Source organism: Sinocyclocheilus rhinocerous, unplaced genomic scaffold (assembly GCF_001515625.1).
Source record: "Sinocyclocheilus rhinocerous isolate Xijiao unplaced genomic scaffold, SAMN03320098_v1.1 scaffold551, whole genome shotgun sequence".
Classification (NCBI taxonomy): Eukaryota; Metazoa; Chordata; class Actinopteri; order Cypriniformes; family Cyprinidae; genus Sinocyclocheilus; species Sinocyclocheilus rhinocerous.
In genome coordinates this window covers 1,708,950-1,731,067 of record NW_015624564.1, presented here as the reverse complement: position 1 = coordinate 1,731,067, position 22,118 = coordinate 1,708,950, and the positions used below count along the sequence as shown (strand labels likewise).

General features: G+C 38.9%; 1 protein-coding gene across 3 annotated transcripts in view; it reads left to right on the top strand.

The window, feature by feature from the left end:
* The window catches only part of LOC107743718 (ELKS/Rab6-interacting/CAST family member 1-like), a 187,293-nt gene that overhangs the window by 78,696 nt on the left and 86,479 nt on the right, over nt 1-22,118 (top strand). For all 3 annotated transcript variants that reach the window (XM_016557114.1, XM_016557127.1, XM_016557119.1), the window contains 2 exons: nt 805-936; nt 12,408-12,568. In XM_016557114.1, coding sequence (XP_016412600.1) covers nt 805-936; nt 12,408-12,568 — 293 coding nt within the window. The remainder of the gene's footprint in view (nt 1-804; nt 937-12,407; nt 12,569-22,118) is intronic.

The following is a 22,118-nucleotide window of genomic DNA, read 5'->3' as shown; positions in this document are numbered from 1 at the left end:
GTGCATGTTTGTAGAGGTCTGTGCTAAGTGCCTCAGGCCTGCCAAACGAGTCAGGACTTTTGTAGCCGATTTTGAAATGTGGGGGGAAAATGAAATGTGAATGTTCCTTGAAATGGAGCAGCGTAATGAACTCAAGACTGTTCCCATATTCAGCACTACTCTGGCGTTTCTCCATGTATCCCACAATGCCTATTCATTTGAGACCTTAACCATTGCGTTCTTTCGCTTTCTAGCACACTTTCAATCAGTTTTTTTTCCTCTTGTTTCCATCATTTTCCCTCTGTTTTTCCAATTCCTGATACAATCAATCGCAGACGTTCATGATAACTAGGTTTTGACCTTGACTCTCTTAAGAGTGGATACTTGAAGTAGTGTGATTTCACTCTTGACGGTCGAGTCATAGATCTGAGCTGAGTCATCATGGGAGCAGACTGTAGATGAGTCACGTCCCTGAGATGGACAGCTTGGGTTGCCCTCTCTTACCGCAGGCCAAGAATTCGTAATGTTTATACTGTACCTCACATGCTGTGAACTGACTGCAATTTGCTTTCTCAGAGCTACCTGCTGCTGCACTTGTTGGCTGCGTACTTACTGTGTACACAGCTTATCAAATTAGATTTTATAGTCAGAATATTTGTTTTATAATTCAATTTCGGTCAAAAGGCAGTTGAGTCCAGGTATTGAACTGTTCATGACATTCTACAAAAAATCTGTGACAATAAACAGCTTCATAGGCAAGTTTGTCAGTTGTATGGTACAGATTCTTGTTGCATGTAAGCGAAACAGTCAATTTTTTTCCTCCAGGATTCTCTGCAGCAGAAGGACGAGCGCATCGAGGAGCTGGAGGAGGCCTTGCGTGAGAGCGTTCAGATCACGGCTGAGAGAGAAATGGTGTTGGCACAAGAGGAATCTGCTCGTGCAAACGCAGAGAAACAGGTGAGAAAACACCACACACAGGTGAGATGAAGCTCAAGGCTCATTAATATGCACTTTCTTTCTCTCTCTCTCATTTATGTCTTTCTTTTTTTGACGCTATGTATTGTTCACTTGCCATATTTTTTTTACATTTGGATCAGTTTTATTTAATACTCTGGGCCTTGTTTTATTTTATTTTTTATATTTCTTTTTATTTATTCTACCTTTGTTTTGTTATTTCATTCATATTTTTATTTAATCTTTATTTATCTTTTGTTTTGTTTTGTTAAAAATCTCCATTCAATGAGATGTTTGACAACATTACCAATCCAGCTATATCCAGATAACTTGAAGTATGATAAACCGTCATGTTTCCTGGAAATGTTCCTAGCAATGTTTCTAAAGAGCTCCTGTGTACCTTTATAACGAGGCTGTGATGTGTTACCTGAAGCAAAATGTGTGCGGTAACTTCAGCGTGATGCTCGCCAAACCCTACAGCCATCTTTTCATTGTGGAAATGTCCACTTCCTCATCTGCCTGGTCAAACATCCGCCCTAGTGTTTATACAGAGCTGTATGCACATCCACGTAAGGCTAGCATCGCTCAGGCCGGACTGTAATGGCTTTTGCTTGGCGGACGGTATTACTTCCATTAAAAAGCCTCCTTCACAGATCTCAGGAACCAGCAAAAAGCCGGCCTGTCAAAGCACATCACCACACCAGCATGTAGAGCCGTGCCAACCATCCAGATCCATGCCAGCAGTGCCAGTGGTGAACATTCATGTGGCATGCATGGGTTACGTGTTTGTGTCTGCAGTCAGTCTTCATTTAGAACATAAATAAGCTTTGCGTGGCCTGCGTGAGAACTACTAACTTTGGTCCGATTCAGTTCAGCTACATAGAACGTGCGCACATGAGGAGCATCCTGTGTGTTGACTGCACATGCCAGCATTTCTTTCTTAGCATTTTTAAGCAGGAGTTCAACTGGGATTTTGGAGGTAGAGGAGCAAAATAATTGACACATATATAGACTCTACCTGGGTCTACTTAAAGGAATTGTTCACCTAAAAATGAACATTCTGTCATTATTTACTCACCCTTATATCATTCCAAACCCATAAGTCTTTGGTTAATCTTTGAAGCACAAATTATAAGATATTTTTAGTGAAACCTGAGTGGTTTCTGTCCCTCCATAGAAAGTCCAGGTAACCGAAATTTAGAAGACACAGAAAGTTCATAGAGGTGTCATTAAATAATTCCATATGAAACAAGCAGTTTTAACCAAGTCTTGTGAAGAGGTGTAAATACTTTAATTGTAAATGATTTAATTTAGGCACATATAAACACAAATACATAGAGTGTATCACGTATGGTAAACGCAGACCTTTTTGGATCTACTAAATTTGGATAAATTTGGATCTAAATGGTTACCTGGACTTTCAGTGGAGGGACAAAAACCTCTCTGGTTTCATAAAAAAATATCCTCATTTCAAAGTTTTTTAAAGATTAACCGAAGTCTTATGGGGTTGGATCGACATGAAGGTGAGTAAATGAATTATCCATTTAATGCAATTCAACTCTCTAAATGGAGACCGAATGTGTGTCTTCATCTAGAACACATTGGAAATGGATTGAATTTGCAAATAAACTGCCAATAATTTGTTATTTTATTATCCAAAGGTGCTGGAATGCCGTTCCTGAGTTTTCCTGGCCTAATCTAACCTGTTTTTAATGCAGTTTGCACCACTGTCTAGCTGTCTGTTGAGCCTTGACGATAACATCAAACTCCTATAACCTTTTCTGAACGAGTCCTCCATGAACCGGACAACACAAGCAACCAGTCAGGCTTTGAAACGGAGAGCAAAGCAGCTGCCAAAATCTTGCTTCCCCTCTACCTGAATCCCTGAACTTTTCCTCTTTCTCCTTCTCTGTCCATCTTACTTGGCTCCATCGACTCTCTGCTTCATTTTTAAACCCTTAATGGTTTGTTCTACCTTCTGTGGATGCTGGAGCCCTGCTGTTTCCTTCCTTTTCGCTCTCTCCATTTTCTAAAGATTCGCATGGCTGGCTGAGCATCGTCCCAGTGTGCGTTGCAGTCTTGGGAATGTGTTGTGGCCTTCACCGCCGAGTTTCTTCACTCCCAGGCGGACCTCCACTCCAATCCCCCAGAGGTTAATTAGAGCTGGGGGCTGCGGCGGGAGCCAACGCTGCTGCTAAGCCTGGCCTGGAAATGGGGACAGTACAAGTGCCACCCTCCGGAGCCAGTCTCCACGCTCATTACCGATGTCCCAGTCGCATCAAGTCTCGCTACGCACTCAGGATATCGCCGTTAGAAGTTCTTCTCCACTCTGGCACCTGTTATATAAGAATGAACTCATATTCCGGGTTACATATTTAGGGACTTATGAGCTATTCAAAAAAATAGAATGGCAGCTTGCCTCACTGGCAATTGGCAGACATGTTTTTAAATGCGTAATTTGTGGTCCTGCATTAAACCATACAAAATCTAATTAGCTTCACACAAATGCACACGGTTTTCCTTACGCACACACAGAGTCTCTCCTCCGCTATTTAATTAACATCCCTCCATTGCTTCACCACACCCTTTGTTGTGCCAATCATAAGCAAGCATTCGTCTTTAGCTCTGTGTTTAATTTCCTCCAATAGCTGCTCGCCTCATTGTTCTCATTGTGCAGAGCATATGTTGGACCGAGTGCAGTGCCTGTACAAATTGCTGTCAGTATGTTGTTCTTAAATGTATGGGGACGAGGGTGACTGCTCTTTGTTACACTGACATGAAAGCAAACCTCTGGCCAAAAACGAGTCCATTCTTTCTCGTCAAGCCAAGTGCGTCTGTTAAGCTCACTTAAAAGCTGTGTTGTGTGTGTGTGTGTGTTTACTTGTTTAATTAAAGTGCATGGAAGAGCTACAAGTTGTTTGCTCCATTCATGCAGGTAATGAAATTTGGAAATATGAATCCAAACATGTGTTCCTATGGGTTCTCATATGTACTAGATGAAGTCTAAGACAATTACACAGGTCAGTGTTAACGTTGTCTGCTAAAATGCTACTATTATTCCATCTTTCCGAAAGGGATAGATCACCGCAAATGGAATTCTGTCATTATTTGCTCACTTTTATGTCATTCTAAACCCATGTGCATTTTTGGGTTTTACAATAAACATTTAACAATAAGGTAAAATTTGTCAAGATTATTAATGCATTAGGTATCATGAAAGAACGATATAAAATTTCTTCAGTTTAACAGCATTTAGTAATTTTGGTTAATGCTAATTTATAAATATATTAATATAAATATGTATAATTATAAATATATTAATATAATTAATAATCATTAATAAATATATTAATAATTGTTGTCTTTCTTTTACAGTAGTTATTAATCTAATAATGTTAATTCATAAATATATGAATACATTTATTTATAATTTTTCTCAACAGGCATACAACAGGTGACGCATCAAATTAATGAATACATATAAATACAAAGGAAAGCAATGACAATTTAAATAAATGATGCCAAAAATGTATTAAAAGTTGCATGTATGTTTTTGATATTTCAAGATATTCATGCTGTCATGGAGTAACAATGAATAATAGTATATTTATTAACATTAAACTAGATTAATAAATGCTGTAGAATATAGTTGTTCATTGTTAATTGATGATATCTAATTCTTTAATGTTAACGAATTAAACCTTATTGTAAATTGTTGCTGCAATGTTCATGGTCCATAGAACTATGCAATGCTCCTTTAAAGCCTTATGATAGTTTTGTGTGGCAAACAGACTTAAATTTAAGGCATTAACCCCTCTGTTGAACTCTTACGTACCACTAAAATGGCACACTTGCACCAGGTTTGACGTTATATACATGAATCAGTGTGGGTTCTCGCATGTCTTGTTATATAATATGCCACAAACTTTTATTTGATTTGAGAGCTGCAGCATTGAAGAATGAATAATGACAAATAAGTCAAATAATTTTTTTTGTGTTTCATAGAAGAAATTGAAAGATTTTGAACAACACGAGTAAGGGATGACACATTTTTATTTTTTAGGTGAATTCGTTTTTTTAAGACTTCCCCTAATTTTTCTCTCCATCTCACTCCATCTTCATTGCAGAATTGATATTCAGGAGTGTCAAAACAATGTTTTCTCAGTCTGTTCAATGTGCTTGTTTAGCGGCTGAGCCTGTCTTATTTTAGCTGATGCTTTCATGAGCGTTAGCGTCCTGCCAAACCCCCGTTGCAGTAATTGCTTTAATGAGTCGTGTGCTAGTAAGGGCAAATGTGGTCGCCGAGAGAAAAAGGGGGGCATTTTCTTCCTACACAGGGCCCTGGGTGTGCAGTGACACCAGTCATTCAGCTCCAGCGTGGAATTTACGGCCGGGATGTACGAAAGCGACCAGCCGCTCATGCGGGGCCATTGAAAACGTTTGCCCAAGACCACATGAAAACACGCGTCCAGTCTCCAGACATGATTCAGCAGTGAAATGACATACTTCATAACCTTCCCTGGAGGCAGTGGACCAAAGAAAGCCTCAATCTCTCCGCTCGTTTTGACCGGGGATGATGGGATGTCTCGAAACTGCCCTTACTCTTTCACCGCAAGCTTCCCCCCTTTCCCTGTCGGCCCGACCCAATCCTGTATGGATCTCTTTTCCGCTCCCAACCTGTTCTCACTCAGACGTTTCACTGTTGTCACATTGGATCCATGGTTACTGTCCTTTTTCTTTCTCTAGCCCCTCTTTCTCTGCTTCCAATTTTCCTTTTGCGTGGTTTGTTTCAAACTGTTGTTCTGTTTTGCTCTGTTCTTTCTCTGTTTCCTCTTTGGCTTTTTCTGTAATCCCTCTTTTTCTCTATTTCTTCTCCATCGCTCACTGCCTGTGCAAAGCGCTCTCATGACCTAATGCATGACTCCGGCCACGCTGGCTTTAAGTGGCTCAAGGTATGGCACAATTAATGTTTTCTCTCTGTTTCATTACTGATTAAAAATTAATTTTATAAATAATTTGAATTTTTTTCTTATAATTTCCTTGGGCTAGTTGAGAGTCTCCAACAATTTTAGAGAGTGCCATTTTTTTTTTTTTTTTTTTTTTTTTTTTTTTTAACAAGGAATGATTTGAGTTTTGTGCTCTTCATCAGTTTCGCTGCATCTCAGTGACCTTTTTTTTCTCATTTGGATGGGGGTGTTCGACAAATGTGGCTTTTGGTCCTGATCCAACCCAAACTTTTCTAAATAGGAAGCTTAACCACTGACAGAGTGCAATTTATTGACTGTTCCCTGAAGATGAGCTCTATCAGATCATTATTTTATGCTTTCCCCCTGCTTTCTTTCCATTATATTGGAAAGTCATGCTTATTTGCGTCTGTCTATCAGGATAAGTTATGTTTTGATTTAACTCTTATGTAGTGCTGTTCGACAAATGTGGCTTTTGGTCCTGATCCAACCCAAACTTTTCTAAATAGGAAGCTTAACCACTGACAGAGTGCAATTTATTGACTGTTCCCTGAAGATGAGCTCTATCAGATCATTATTTTATGCTTTCCCCCTGCTTTCTTTCCATTATATTGGGAAGTCATGCTCATTTGCGTCTGTCTATCAGGATAAGTTATGTTTTGATTTAACTCTTATGTAGTGTGTCCAGCACAATTCTGTTTCTGCACTGGGAGAAGTTGAGTTTCCCCACTGCACGTAACTCTAGCTACATGTTATATAAACGTGCGGTCAGTAGTTATACTGATAGTTAAGAGGTAGGTGACCCAAAAATCAATGTTCTGTCATCATTTATTTGCTTTAAACCCATTTTACTTACTTTCTTTTTTAAATCACAAAAGGAGATGTTTAGCCGAATGTCCAAGCTGCTCTTTTCAATACAATAGAAGTGAATGAGGATAGGGAATGTCAAGCTCTAAAAACCACCAAAAAGCATAATAAAAGTGGTCTATGAAACTTATTTGCTGTATATATAGTCTTCTGAAGTCATGATAGCTTTGTGTGAGAAAAAAGGCTAAGATTTAAGTCGAAATGCATGAAGAATGACATTTGAATGAATTTTTCTCAGAAAGGTGTAAATTTGGACACATTTAGACTCACTCTTTGCCTGAACCGTTCAAGACATGCTGTCAACATCTCAATCAGTCAGTCAGATTCTCCGTCAGTTCTCACTCCATACTGCAGGGGGCAGCGTGATGGCAGAGCCTGAGGTCTCAAAGCAGCCCAGGCCAAAAACAGACATGGAAATTAGTCAAAGAATAAATAGCTCTTACAGCTGCCGCTGCTCTTTCTCAAGTTTGTATTCAAGCCACGGTCAGAACCAGCCTGGATTTTTATGATAAAACTTTAGAGGGAAATAAAACTCCCTCCTCTGCTAATATTCCCAACCAGCTGAGATCCAGACACAAAGCTCAGCACCCAAAACACAGCAAGATCCAAAGACCAGCTTGTTGAAATTGGCTTTATGCTCACCGTTGAGGACGGGGCTGCTCTTTTGGCAGCCGGGGAGGAGAGAGTAGGAAGAGACGGATGAGGAGAAGGGGAGACAGAGCAGGAGAAAAACAGCACGCTGCTGCATTAAGCAGTTTTTATTAGTGTTATGTTTCTGCTCCGAGCATCTGGGTTAGTCTGGATATCTCTCACAGGAGGTGATTAGAAGCTTCTGAGTTCGGCACGAGCTGAAGAGAAGGCCCTGATCTAACGCCCACCGTGATCTCATCACTTCACAGTGCACATCAATAACAAACCAATACGAGGTCTTCCACTTACAAAAGTAGCACTGTGGTATTACCATGTTTTTAGAACATGATATCTTGTATCATTTTCGAGTTTCTTTTTTGGGGCAACTACATGATGCTTATGCCTTGGTATTCATTGAAGTGCTGTGCAAATACCATGGTATGTAAATATGGCTATCAGTCAGTACCATGATTTATGCTAAAGTACTATAGAGGTACCAGTGCATGGTGTGAGGTAAGGTTGTTTTTGTTGTTTTGCTTTGTTTTTGGACGTGGTATAGTAATACATTTTTTTTTGTTTAAAAAGATACGCGATTAACTTGAAATACTAATAACTGGTATATGAGTAATTATTCTGTACCATGGTTTATATAAAATTATCAAGGTGTTACCATCATATATACTGTCAGTACTGTTTACTTTTAGAAGCTGCATTCATTATTTTCATGCAGATTTTATTGGTTATTTTCTCCAGGCATTTAACATAATATTCATCAATTTGACAAATTGACATTTTCAGTCATTTAGAGCACCATTTTTTTTTTCTGAACAGGCATTGCTTTTCCTTTCTTTTCTTTTTTTTTTTTTGTTAATTTTTTGCTGATATTTCTTTTTGTGTGCATTGCATTTGACCTATTTCTGTTTTTCTTTCTCTTGTTCTGCTCTCTTGTAGCGCAAAGAGGCAACTATACAGCGCACTGCTTCATTCTTTGCTTATTTCCACGTGCTTTCCCTCATCTGAAGAGGCATCTGTTCCAGCCCCTCTGACCCTGCTTCAGTCTTTCTTTTTTCCCTCTTTTCCTGTTCTTTTTATCACTCTTCTCCTTGATCACTGACAGATCCTCTTCCTTTCCCTAAGGCCTGTTTCTGACACCGGTTTTGAGCAGTTCAGCCTTAAATTAAACCGAAAAGGAGAAAATCACTGTTATCAATTCCATAGACGGTACGTCACAACTGATGTGAGCAATTACTCCAAGTCGAAAAAACACTTGCAGAGGCTGAAGCTGGACTGTGAAGATCAGTTAAAGGATGTGCATCTCAAACTCTTTGATCTGTACTCCTCCTGCCTTTCTGGTTCACGTTCCAACTTCCCAGTGTGAGACAGGAAGTGGTGTTATCATCACCCAGTGAAGAGCTCAATTTTTCACACCCGAGGTGTCATAATTCACTGCAGCGTTTTTTTTACGACTTGACTAACATCTGAGGTTAGTTTGTACTCCCCTGAGAAAACAAGCGCTGCATGCCACCTTGCTCTTTCATACACACACACACACACACACAAACTGCCATCCATTCCTCCATCAGAAAAGGCAACAGCACGAGCAAGTCTGCTGAAAGCAGTGTTTGCATTGGTTTTAATCTTTCTGCTTTTCTTTCAGAGAATTTTAAGCAAACTCTAGTGATGGGACATGAAAGGAATTTCTGGTTCCGATTCCACAAAATTTTTCTGGTTCCATAATCTCATTAATAATTCTTAATTATTAATAATAATATAATTATGAATTATTATATATAAAAATTATTCTGAGTAAAATAGATTATAACAATAATTGCATTATTTATTGTTCATATTTATTTTGAAAGGCACTATGAAAGTAAACTTGAATTGAATTTAAAATGTTTCTGTTGTAATATTGGTTAGAATTTTTTTAATAACTTATTTATTAACTTAAATATTTTACATATATTAAATATATATAAATTAAATATATATATATTTTTTATCATTATGACTTCAGCGCATGTTGTCTTGATCATTTCATTTTTTTCCACACAGAATAAATGTCTGTATACTAGAAAATAAATTCCTGTCTTTATATTTTATGAAGGGGATCATATTTATAAATAAAAAACCCTTTACCATTAAAGAACAAGCAATATTATTGTTAAAATTTTTGTATTTTATTTTTTTTTTTTGAACTCTAGATTCAGTAGCAGTATATATTTATTAAACACTGTATTCATTCATAGCATTGTAGCATTAATGGAAGATAGAACTGGATGGTTCATAGAACTGGATGTAATGAAAATCATCTGATATATATATTTTTAAAAACAGGTCCGGTTCTGAATAAGAACCAATATTCGATTCCACATGCTAGAGTACTAGGAACTGCAATTTCCATGATTCCTTATGTAGGCTGTACAAATTTTTGAGTTTGTGTGAGAGGTTTAACCTTCCAACGGTCTGCCAGGCCATTAGTCAGACCTTTAAAATCTGTTAATTATCTCCTAATGAATGACTTAACTCAACGGCTTTGAGAATTTGGCTCCAGGCAGCGCTTGCTAAATACTTTTACAGTAAAACTGACCGAGCACACTGTAAATTCATTCAAATCCATTCGTTCCAGATGATGTTTGGTCGCTGAGGATGGAGTCAGTTCACATATCTCCCCTCCAGGCACGTTGATACTATATCGGCTCTCACGCATCCTGGAATCATTAGTTAACTGCTCTGCCGTTGTTCTGTATGTGTATGTGTGGTTACACAACAGTGGGAGATTTCGTTGAGATTTTTGTGTGCTTTTGAATGCACCAAAGTTCTCACGGTTCCATTCCATCCCCCTCTCCTCACCTCTCATTGGCTGCTTGGTTTTAACAGACAGCCCTGTTGCCCCGGCCTCACCCCAGGGTTGCCACAGGCAGTGAAACCGATGCTGCCAGCGTTTAAATATTTCCCTCTGCTTATACTGTGGGGCCTGAGGCATGCAGTCTCGATTCTACCTCACTTTATCTCCCGAGAGGGAAACTAGACATGCAGGTTTTTTCGTTGTATCTGTGAAAAATATTACCGTCTTTTATGTCCACTCGGACTCTCGCCAGTTTCATTCTTCTAAGATGTGACCTGTGCTCTCCATTTGAGTCAAAGAAATGCTAGCCTGGCCTGTCTCTACGTGAATAATGATTTCCTCTTATTATTCAGAATAATGAATTTGCTGGTGGATTTCGCGTGCCATGGGGAGGCACCATCATCCTCAGGTTTTAGTCGCGACCTGTTCGTTGCTGTTCCGGATCAACCCTGTGTGAGTTTGGTATGCTTTGAGAAGACAAACGAGAGCATATGAGAGCGGGACAGAAAAGTAGATGGCAGTAAATTTGACTGAGCGGGTTTTGGTAGCTTGTTCACTAGGCTTGGCTTGGGTGTAGTACATTAAGCAGATGACTTATGATGACAGCTGGATTGAACGCTCTCCCACATCCTGCAATACCTCCGACCACCAGAGGGCAGCACTGCTGAGAGCATGTGCTCACATACATACAGTTCTGTTATTTATTTATTCATTTTTCCAAAGGGTATTATCTTATCACAGCTAAATCTCATTTTTTGTGGTGTTTCTGCTTATTGCCTCCAGCTATTCTGCTGAAAAACATTTCTAGTGCTCACAGATCACGAGAAAACATATAATCATGTCTTTGGACAGTGTTAGGTGTCAGTACAATGAAACTCTGTAAATGTCTCAAGAATGAATGCATTAAAGGAATAGTTTAATCTCTAAAAAAAATCATTATTTACTCACCCACTTGTCATCATGAAAGAAGTAGTGATGGCCAATTCGTGAATGAATTTGGAGTCAGTTCTTTTCAATCAATCATTTGATCTTTTTCACAAAACTGATTTGAATGATCCTTTCAGGAATCAGACTGATCCAGTTCTCAAGGTCAACTCACTGACTTTACTGCACGATTTGCGAATGAATCACTCTTTTGGTTGATCCTTTTAACAAAACCGATCTGAATGATTCATTTGTGAATCACACTGATCTGGTTTTTGAGTTCAACTCACTGACTTAGCTTCCCAGATTTCTGAATGGTCTTTTCAATGAATGCGTTAATCCTGTTCACAAAACTGGTCGAAATGATTCGTTCAAGACTAATCGGACTAATCTGGTTCTCGAATTCTCGAGCACACAAGCCATATGAACCACTTCATTTTGCATCTTTTGTGAAGATCGAAAGGAATTTTTAGTGAACTATTTTTGGATTTGAATCTATGTAGAAGTGTCTAGTATGGATGGAACAAAAGCTGATGAAACGCAGAGCAGGGAAGGATGGATAAACACCAAGAACAGATGAAGGAGACTGCACAGATCTCCGCCCGAGGCCTACGCAGTTTCCTGCGAGCACAGAGATTTCAGAGAGACCCGGGGTGAACCGCAAGCAGTCGAGCAGTCTGTGAGAACCGCTTTGAGCCAAGTCGCTAAACCTTGCCTTCCATGGAATACATAAACCTGCCACGCTATTTGATTTATCCTCCTCATTCACTCGCTCCTGTTACTTTGAGTTATAAACATTGTGTGAAAACGGAGGGAGAGGAAGAAAGAAAAATCACTGTCAGGAACGGAGAACATCCACCTTTTCAAAAACAAGCCGGAGCGAAATAACTCTGGGGATGTGATGTATGACAAACCTCATCACGGAGTTATGTAGTTAATATAACTGGAGTAACACACTCTTACACACTCACACTGGTCTTGTTTTCACCCGTTCTCTCTCTATTATATGAATCTCTTTACTATTTTTGCATTGGACACTCATTTCGTCCATCTAATTTTCTGTGCACAAATCCATTTGTGTCCCTGTGAGCTTCGCTCTTGGCCTGCTGTGTGTTCACTCAACATATTTATTTACATTCTGTCTTATCAGGCATGTTTCGCTAGGATTATGGTTTTGTCGTAATGCTTGTTTGTTGTTCATCAGCACAAACATGTTTATTTGTGTGTGTTTGCATGCACAGATGGAGGAGCTGTTGGCCGCCATGGAAAAGGTGAAGCAAGAGTTGGAGTCCATGAAGGCCAAGCTGTCGTCCACCCAGCAGTCCCTGGCGGAGAAGGAGGCTCACCTGACCACACTGAGGGCAGAGCGCAGAAAGCACCTGGAGGAAGTGCTGGAAATGAAGTAAGACCTTTATGCCTGTCCTTCACCTCTTTTGGCCTGATATAGCGGTCACTGCCGTCTTAAAGAGCTACTGATGCTTTTTTAAAAGGGATATATTATGATAAACAGGATTTTCTTGCTCTTTTGAAAGGAGTATGTAGACATATTCCATCATTACCAGTACAGCCCTATTATAACTTGGCGTGGACATTGTTACTCGTTTTACTTGCAAAGGGGTTAGCCAATCATAACAGAGGCCATTCTCATATTTTAATCTTAAAAGTACAGTAGAAAAATTATCCAACAAAATCATTGTTAGAAGGATTTTCGTGGTCTAGGTCAGGGGTTTTCAAACTTTTTGATGCATTGGACCCCCAACAATGATTTTTGAAAATGTAATTTAATTTTCTTTTTCTTTTTTTTTTCTTTTCTTTTTTTTTCTCTCACTTTGTTCCATACTATTTAAAAAATAATAATGTGTGAAACATTGTGCATTATTTAATAATGTGCACAGTTCACATTCTGCATACTATTATATTATAGTTTTCATTAATATTTTATATGAGATTTTATTTTTATATTTTCTCTTTTCATTTAAATTTTTCTTAAAGTTTTAGTCATTTTGATGTGTTCTTTTGTCATTTTCAGCAGTTTAGTGTTTTGTAGTTTTTAAAAATGTTGTAGTTCATTTTAGTTATTGTAGTACATCAAGGTAAACTAAATAAAAATAAGAAATGTTGCCTTGGCAACTAGCTAAAATAAAGTTGTTTTATATTTTATTTCAGTTAATGATTATTTTATTTCAAGTAATTTTCAAATGGTTTTTATAACAGATATAATTTATTTATTTACTTATGATTATTTTTTACATTTTTACTCCTTAACTTTTCTGTGGATCCCCTAGGGGTCCTCTGATCCCAGTTTGAAAATCCCTGGTCCATGGTCCATGCATACAGGCATGATTTTTTCCTAATGCAGCAGGTAGGCCAGAGGCCTCGAGAGACTGTGTGCTCTTGGGAGGCTGAATGGCTTTTTGAGTGCTTCTTTATTTCAGGCTTTTCCTCATCCTCCGCTGAGCTTCTGCAGACTCGTCTCTCCAACAGATCACTTCAGCAGAATCCAAGAACCCCTCGCTCTCTCTCTTCTCTCCCACAGCATTCTCTGAACTCTCTCTTGTCTTTTCTCACTCTCTCTTTCAGTCTTTTTCTTATCAGTGCCTGTACTGCTTTAGTGTTTTGAGCACTTCCTGACTCTAGATAAAGATGAGTACTAGAGGAATATAGGAGGTCGAAGGTCTCCATACCGTAGTTGATTCAGGATTCAGTGAAGGATCCCTGCAGTCTGAGTTGCAGAAAGGCATTGTAGCATTACTGTCTTGCTGTCAAATTAATGTGGCTCCACTGAGATGGGTTTGGTGCCCTGGAGAAAAGACCTTGTCTTCTTCCTTTTTAGAGTTTATACAAGTTCCATGCTGGAATTTCTCCTAATTTCTTGTATGCAGTTTTTGAAGAAATTTATCTTTACATTTGACACTCACGGTCCATTTAAACGAGAGTTGTGTGAATTCAACTCTAACTGGGGTTAGGCCTTCAATTTATCTATTTAAAATTTGGTAGCTCTTTATAATAAATTTAATAAAAATATTAAATAAAAAGTAAAATTTTGTTTATTAATTCATGTTATTTCTTAATACGTAAATGTTCATTTAAGTTGTTGAAATGTTTTAGAAATTAAAATGAAAGCATGAAGTGAAATATTTTTTTCTTTTTCTTTAGAAATAAATAAAATGTAGCTATTGCCATTAAGGTTAATAAATGTTATAAAAGTATTGCTCTTTGTTAATTCATGATGTTTAATTCATATTGATATTTAATGAAACTTATTGTAAAGTGTTACCAAAAATATTTACAATTAATTGACTGACATGTAATGAATTGCATATATCCCCCAGTTGAAGGTAATTTTTTATAAGGTTATTTTTCCATCACAGGCTGTGACATTATTTTTCTGCCTCTTTAACATCCTCTACTGTATATTGACCTCACAAGACTATTGGTTTAGATTGAATATCAAGTGAGCTCAAAATAATAGTCGTGGTTGCAGAAAAATGAGTCAGAATTGGAGTTTCAAGGACTCTCTGTGTTTTCCAGATTGGCGTGGTGATTTGATTGTCAGTCAGCCTGCATGCTTGAGTTATGATGGATTCTAGCATTAAAAGAAGATAGAGAGAAAGCTGAGAGATGCTGGGAGTCTTTATCTAGGTGTAATGTGTTTGAGTTAATGCTGCATGCTGATTCCCATAAAGATCATTTTGCCACTTAATATGAAAGAGGATGAGAGCAGGGCCCCATTGCATCCAAATTTGGCTGTTGAAAGCAGAAGGTCAGCTCAACTGAGACAGGGAGCTCTGTGTATCTCCACCGGCCTCTCACTAACCACACATTTACAAAAAAATATCGTGTTTGAGTGGAAAATAAGGCTCTGATAGGGATGGAAGGGAGATGGTGGTCTTCGATCTGTTTTGGCGATGAACGTAATGCGGTTGGGGCCAGAGAAAGTAGACTTACGCTGTTGAAGGGGCCCTGCCGACTGGCAGCAGACAACCAACTGGACCACTCATTTAAATTTCGAAGGAAAAACACAAAATAGCAGACGCAGAGGTCACAGACTTTTTATTTATTTATTTCCTCGGACTGAACTTCCGACCGCACAGTTTAAAGTCAGCCGTGTGGAGACATCGACCCTTTGGGCTGGTTCTCCATCCTCAGCAGCTAAAAAAAGGCAGAATTACCACTCTTTCTAAACTCTGTTCCCTACGGTTTGCAAAGGGCATTCTCAAAATGTTCTGAAGTCTTAGTTGTATTTGTATATGTTGTGTTCCTGCCTTTTTTCCAAGTTGAATTTAAAGAAATACTAGTTCTCTCCTAAATGCTAATTGTCATCATTCACTCCTTTTCATGTTGTTTCAGACTTGCATGGTTTTTTTTGTGCAACACAAAAACAGATGTTTAGCAGAATGTTCATGCTGCTTTTTTTCCTAACAATGAAAGCATATAGTCGCGAAGGGCTGTCAAGCTTAAAAATTGATGAAAAAACATAAGAAAAGTATCTATATTCCAAGTCTTATGATATGCAGAATATGCCATTTGAATTTGCACAATTTGAAATGGAAAAACTGAGGAAATTTGAATATGTGAAAGTGCAACTGATATTTGGTTAGAAAAATAGTGCATAAGAACAATGGTGTTTGTTGGATTGACAAATCTGGAATGATGCATCTTCACGCACCATATTTGAAAATACGCAAATACAAATGAGGGAATTCATCGTTATTTGGATAAACTTTATGAAAAGTGACCTCTAAGGGCTTTAATTTACAGTTTAGACAACAAATAGCTCATTTGTTATTAGTTAAAATCTACTGTCAACCACTAAGGCAAATGAAGACCACAATGCGGTCATTATTCAGATAAAACTCACTGAATGTAACCAGCAGTGAGAAAAGACCATTATGAGGTCATCGCTCAATTAAAATCCAAATGGACTGTCAATGGGGTTCTTTGATAATGCATAGAGGTGGATTCAAGCAGTGCTGGCGCCAAGGTTTATGAACGTAACTGTGCTGTACGCAGTGTGGTACTTACATTCGGGCTTGTTTTGTGGAATGAGCTGAGTATTTAGAGCGATGGGTTGAGACGGTAATGAGATCTCCAGCACACCATCTTCCTCATGTTTCCTCTCCATTTAGCACAGTTTAAATGCCCCCGTACTGCTGGATATGAGTTGTGGTGATATCCCAGCTTTCCTCCATTTGATGTGGTTTCCTCAGGTTTTCTCAGCTCAGTAAAGTGCGACCGCAAGGCAGACATCAGTCGTCTCCCTTTGAACAAATGTTTAACTTTCTTTTTGCTGTTGTTTGGGTGTGCTGGACATTTTGGAGCGGCCGCCTGAGAGGTGGATGATGATGGAGGGGTTGATCTTGATGAAGAGGCCCTCCTCAGATGTTCGCTCAAAGGCATTAAGCCACTTGTCCATGTTTTAGGACTTGAAAAGAGCTGTCACCACCTGCATGGTTCTTAACTTAGGTCTTACTGTGAAACTCAAGCTCTTGCTTAGTTTTGCAAAGGTCTGGTCCACACGATTAGACCCCACCCACTTAGACGGGAAGAGACCATCTGATCAGCATGTAAAGTGCCAAGCCAGTTGGCTCCATTTGGATTTAAGCTGAATTGGCCACAAAACACAGGAAGTTGGATTTGAAAGTGGAGTTTACTTAATCTATCCATTTGTCATTCTGTGTAAAATTATATCATTCTACCTGTTGTTCGTCAATTTTCAAACGACTGTCAAGCTGTCGTTTTAGTTAAAAATTAGTTAAATTTCTTTAAATGTTAATTTATTATAATTCTAGTTCATAACTGAATTCAAGTTGCAGTTCTACATCTTGCTTGATTCCTCAATACAATCTTAAGAATTGAAGAGGAATTTAAAAGACAATTTCATTTTAATTCTTATTGGCGAACAACACTGCTTTTCAGAGCGGGTTTATCTGAAATTATACCAAAATAATAGACAGTGGTGAAAAGTATTTATTAAAATAAAGGCTTAGCAATTATTATTTCACAGACATAAAACAGTACAATGAAGTGTAATATGCCATTCAAAGATATTTATTAAGTGTCTTAGGTGAAACTCTGAATATCTTTTGAAGATTTGATGCTACTAGCCTAGAAAACTTTAGACAATCCAGTGATTATTTCATCCTCAAAATCGCTGGCTTGTTTCAGCTTATAACCCTTAATCACGGAAGTTGCATTAAGTCAGCCAATCAGATTAGAGTTTGCCAGAGTAAAAAAGTGCTGTTCAGTTTTGTGTACAGGTTTGTGTGCGGTCTGTGGACTCTTGCTAAACCTGCAGCAGTTTGCCGCTTGCCCTTGCTATAGTAGATCAATATCACTTTTTTAAAAATTCCCAACAACTCCCCACTCATGTCACGGCTGGAGCTTTTCATCTCTAGTGGGAGTCCAATTATAAGGTTTGAGCATAAGCGCAGGAATGTGAGGAGTATGTTCGAAGATGTTTAAATTGACACGGGGTGATGGCAAGGTTATTGGCTGCCCACAAAGTTTCTATTCGAAGGGTGGGTGAAGCTGCTAATGGCCCCTTTTTAGCACCCTGGTTTCGTGGAGCGGAGCAGAACGGTCGGCTTATTACAGGGACGAATGCTTTAGAAAACAAACCTGCGGAGGTCCAGCATGAAACCCAAACACAATTCAACCCAAAAATGCTTCATGTTCACACAACTGATTCACAGTTTGTTGTGTGGCTTAAAGTGATTGTTGTTTGGTTCACTTAGACTGAACAAAGCAAAAATGAGAGATGGGGAAAAAATGTTGGCACCTCATAGGGCTTGATAGGTATGCAGTATAAAACACCCATTAGCGTCATCAAAAGAAGATTTCGAGGAAGTTTAAAAGATTGTATTTTTCCCACTGCCTTGTTTTTATTGTTTTAAGATGTCAATCGCCAAGTCTTTGCCTTTGTAGATTTGTAATCTGTGAATGCTACCTTCTTGTACTGAATGATGCTTTTGTTAAAAAACAAAATGCCAAGTTCAAGGGGTGGTATGATTTAGTTGCCATAATGGGTGTAATAACACAGCGGACTTAACTCTCCCAGGCAAGCCGATCTTGGCAGCCTTGATGTAACGTTCTTAGGGGCGCTGGGGCGGATTTGGTATCTGGGTGGTAAGAGAGAGAGAATCTGACATGATCTCTTCTAAGAAGGCTGGAGCAGTCAGGGGCCATGAAGCCCTGGCCTGGAGATCTTAGCGAGCATGTGAACACGGATTATTACAGCATGGAGCCAATGAGGCTGGACGTGTGTGAGAGGCCAAGCGGGCCCTGCAGCGATTAGACTTTAAACAGCGTATAATGGCCTCGGCCCTCCCCGTCTCGACCCCGTTGCTCATGTACCCGAGAGCCATAATCCAGCAAAATGTCAGGAAAGCGCAAAGACGCACGTAATGTCTCTGTAAATGTCAAGGGTGCTTAAAGATAACAGTGCGCCGGTGGTACTGCTGTACGGCGAGACGGATCACATCAAACGTTCCTTGCTGCTCTGGGGTCTTCTGCTTGATCCATTATCATTACATCACATTAAGAGCGGCTTAATCTTTCATTGTTAAACCAGCAGTGATAGGACAATTCTCTTGTCCTACAGGAATGGAAATTGCAACCTCAACAGCACTGGAGACTTTATCTTCAGATAGGCTTGCCTTAGTAGCAACCACAGCTAACATTTAAAAGCTGAGAGAAAAAAAAAATATGTGCAGAATTGTACTGGTTGCACTTTTCCATGCAATTACTATAAATAGTGACTTTGGGAGGTTATTAAGTTTCAAAAAGACACAAAAGCACCATAAGCATGGTGTTTTTGCCAAAATTGTGCAATTTTTTATTTATTGTCTTGGTTTCTCATTGTTAAACCAGCAGTGATAGGACAATTCTCTTGTCCTACAGGAATGGAAATTGCAACCTCAACAGCACTGGAGACTTTATCTTCAGATAGGCTTGCCTTAGTAGCAACCACAGCTAACATTTAAAAGCTGAGAGAAAAAAAAATATGTGCAGAATTGTGCTGGTTGCTCTTTTCCATGCAATTACAATAAATAGTGACTTTGGGAGGTTATTAAGTTTCAAAAATACACAAAAGCACCATAAGCATGGTGTTTTTGCCAAAATTGTGCAATTTTTTATTTATTGTCTTGGTTTCTATGATAAAGCTTCTTCAGACTTTAAAAGCTCCACAGACTTTGAAAGTACCATCACTGTCAGAAATAAATTGCAAAACTGTACCTTTAGGGCAAGGGTGTCAATTTCTGCTCCTATAGGAGATCTTAGCGAGCATGTGAACACGGATTATTACAGCATGGAGCCAATGAGGCTGGACGTGTGTGAGAGGCCAAGCGGGCCCTGCAGCGATTAGACTTTAAACAGCGTATAATGGCCTCGGCCCTCCCCGTCTCGACCCCGTTGCTCATGTACCCGAGAGCCATAATCCAGCAAAATGTCAGGAAAGCGCAAAGACGCATGTAATGTCTCTGTAAATGTCAAGGGTGCTTAAAGATAACAGTGCGCCGGTGGTACCGCTGTACGGCGAGACGGATCACATCAAACGTTCCTTGCTGCTCTGGGGTCTTCTGCTTGATCCATTATCATTACATCACATTAAGAGCGGCTTAATCTTTCATTGTTAAACCAGCAGTGATAGGACAATTCTCTTGTCCTACAGGAATGGAAATTGCAACCTCAACAGCACTGGAGACTTTATCTTCAGATAGGCTTGCCTTAGTAGCAACCACAGCTAACATTTAAAAGCTGAGAGAAAAAAAAAATATGTGCAGAATTGTACTGGTTGCACTTTTCCATGCAATTACTATAAATAGTGACTTTGGGAGGTTATTAAGTTTCAAAAAGACACAAAAGCACCATAAGCATGGTGTTTTTGCCAAAATTGTGCAATTTTTTATTTATTGTCTTGGTTTCTATGATAAAGCTTCTTCAGACTTTAAAAGCTCCACAGACTTTGAAAGTACCATCACTGTCAGAAATAAATTGCAAAACTGTACCTTTAGGGCAAGGGTGTCAATTTCTGCTCCTATAAGATCACCTTCCAGCAAAGTTTAGCTCCAGCCCCAATTAAACAAACCTGAACCAGCTAATCAAGGTCTTCAGGATCACTAGAAATGTTCAGGCAGGTGTGCTGGAGTTAAGTTCTGCGGTAAAGTTTCCTTCCGGGAGCAGGATTTGGGTTACAGCAGCTTGTCACTGGGTCAGGACCCTTAAAAGGACAACTTTGTAGCTTATCTACCCCTAAAAAGTAAATATAAGTACCTTAGTACTTATAATATGCACCCTTAAGGTACTACTATGAATCTTTTAGGAGTAAATAAGGATCAAAGGAGTCCTTTTGAGGGTACTGTAAGGGTACCCTAGTCACAAGCTGTTGTACCCCTAAGGGTACTTTTTTGCCATTTTATTCTGAGAGTGTATAGAAATTAATGTTTTTAAAGTTTCCTTTTATGACGTTCATGTTCATTCATCTCAGGATGATGGCAGACACCATTGCTGTCGCATCTCTTAATTAGTCATAATTGGTTGGGAATGTTTGGAAATTCAAATTAAATTTGAGAGAATATTTAGAACTTTCAGTGAATACATTTTTTAATTCCTCATACAGAGCTATTTTATGGATTCAAAGGACTTGGTAAATAGTAATATAAGTTTTACAGACTATTTATATTGCACTATTTATATTGTCAAAGTCTGTCTCCATTTTTGTTGTTGATGTTGTTCTTGTTTTGAAATGGGATATTCACTTAACACCCTGTTATATCTGTTTGGAAAGACATGAGCATGTTTAAACAAGTAATAATAAATAATTTTTCATAATTCATACAAGTACGTTCCGAGTAAGATTCAGGGTGAGTTTGAGGTTGATTCATAAAGTAGATACACTGCATGTGTACTCTGCACTGTAGTAGACGGCTGCTCAGGAGACTCTTGTGCCTCAAGTCAGCGTTTGGTTTGGCAGGAATAAATCAAGTTGTTCTCTACAGGGAACTCCTGCTGTCTGACTGAGAACCAAGGCTGCACTTAAATCACCAACATCCTCACGCTAACAGCCATCGCTGATTCTCCACCACCATAGAGATCCTTAGGATGATCTCAGTATTACGCCACATCTGAGGACAGTTTTGGAGGTGTGAATTTACACTTCTGTCACTCCAGCTGTGTTTATTTATTCCAGTTATTCAGAAAACATGCAGACTTTTTTTACGCATAGATATTCTCGGAGGTTAATCTGTAATGGATTTTAGCTATAGTTTATGTGAACTTGTATGTCGGAGCGTTCAAGGACTTTAACTCATCTAAGTGTTTGGCTTTTCCATCCTAACCCTGTCGAGATTCTAGCAGTGCCCCATAAATCATGCTCCGAAATTGAAAGGGTGAACTGGAAAACTCACAACGACAACTTTGAAGGGAAAAAAACAGAGGTTAAATGGAGAAAGTGACGCTACAGCATAGCCTCTGCTATCACTGAAAGGGAAGGCTGAAAAATGTATTTCTCAAATGCAAACGTTCGCATACTCCTCCGCTTCTGCTCCACTCTGATGGCTTGGGAATGCTCAAGGTCGGGACTCAGGGATGCATATATCCATACGTCTTATCAGTGCTGAGGTGAAGCGAGGAACTCATGCTGGCAGCTCCTGTCCGCAAATAAATCATATTGACCGGCTCAGCCATACTCTCAGAATGGGCACTGGCTGAGCCCATCCACAGATATCCTCTATTCCGTCCTAAATCACTGTCATCTAAAATCACCTCCATCGTAAACTGTAGTGTAATATGCTGTACTGTACTGTACTGTACTGTACTGTAGTGTCTGCCAGCTATATACTATGACCTTATTTCAAATATGTGTTACTATTTTTCATACAAATTATCTCCAAAAGTATATGTGCATTTAAGATCCTAATAACAATATCTATCTATCTATCTATCTATCT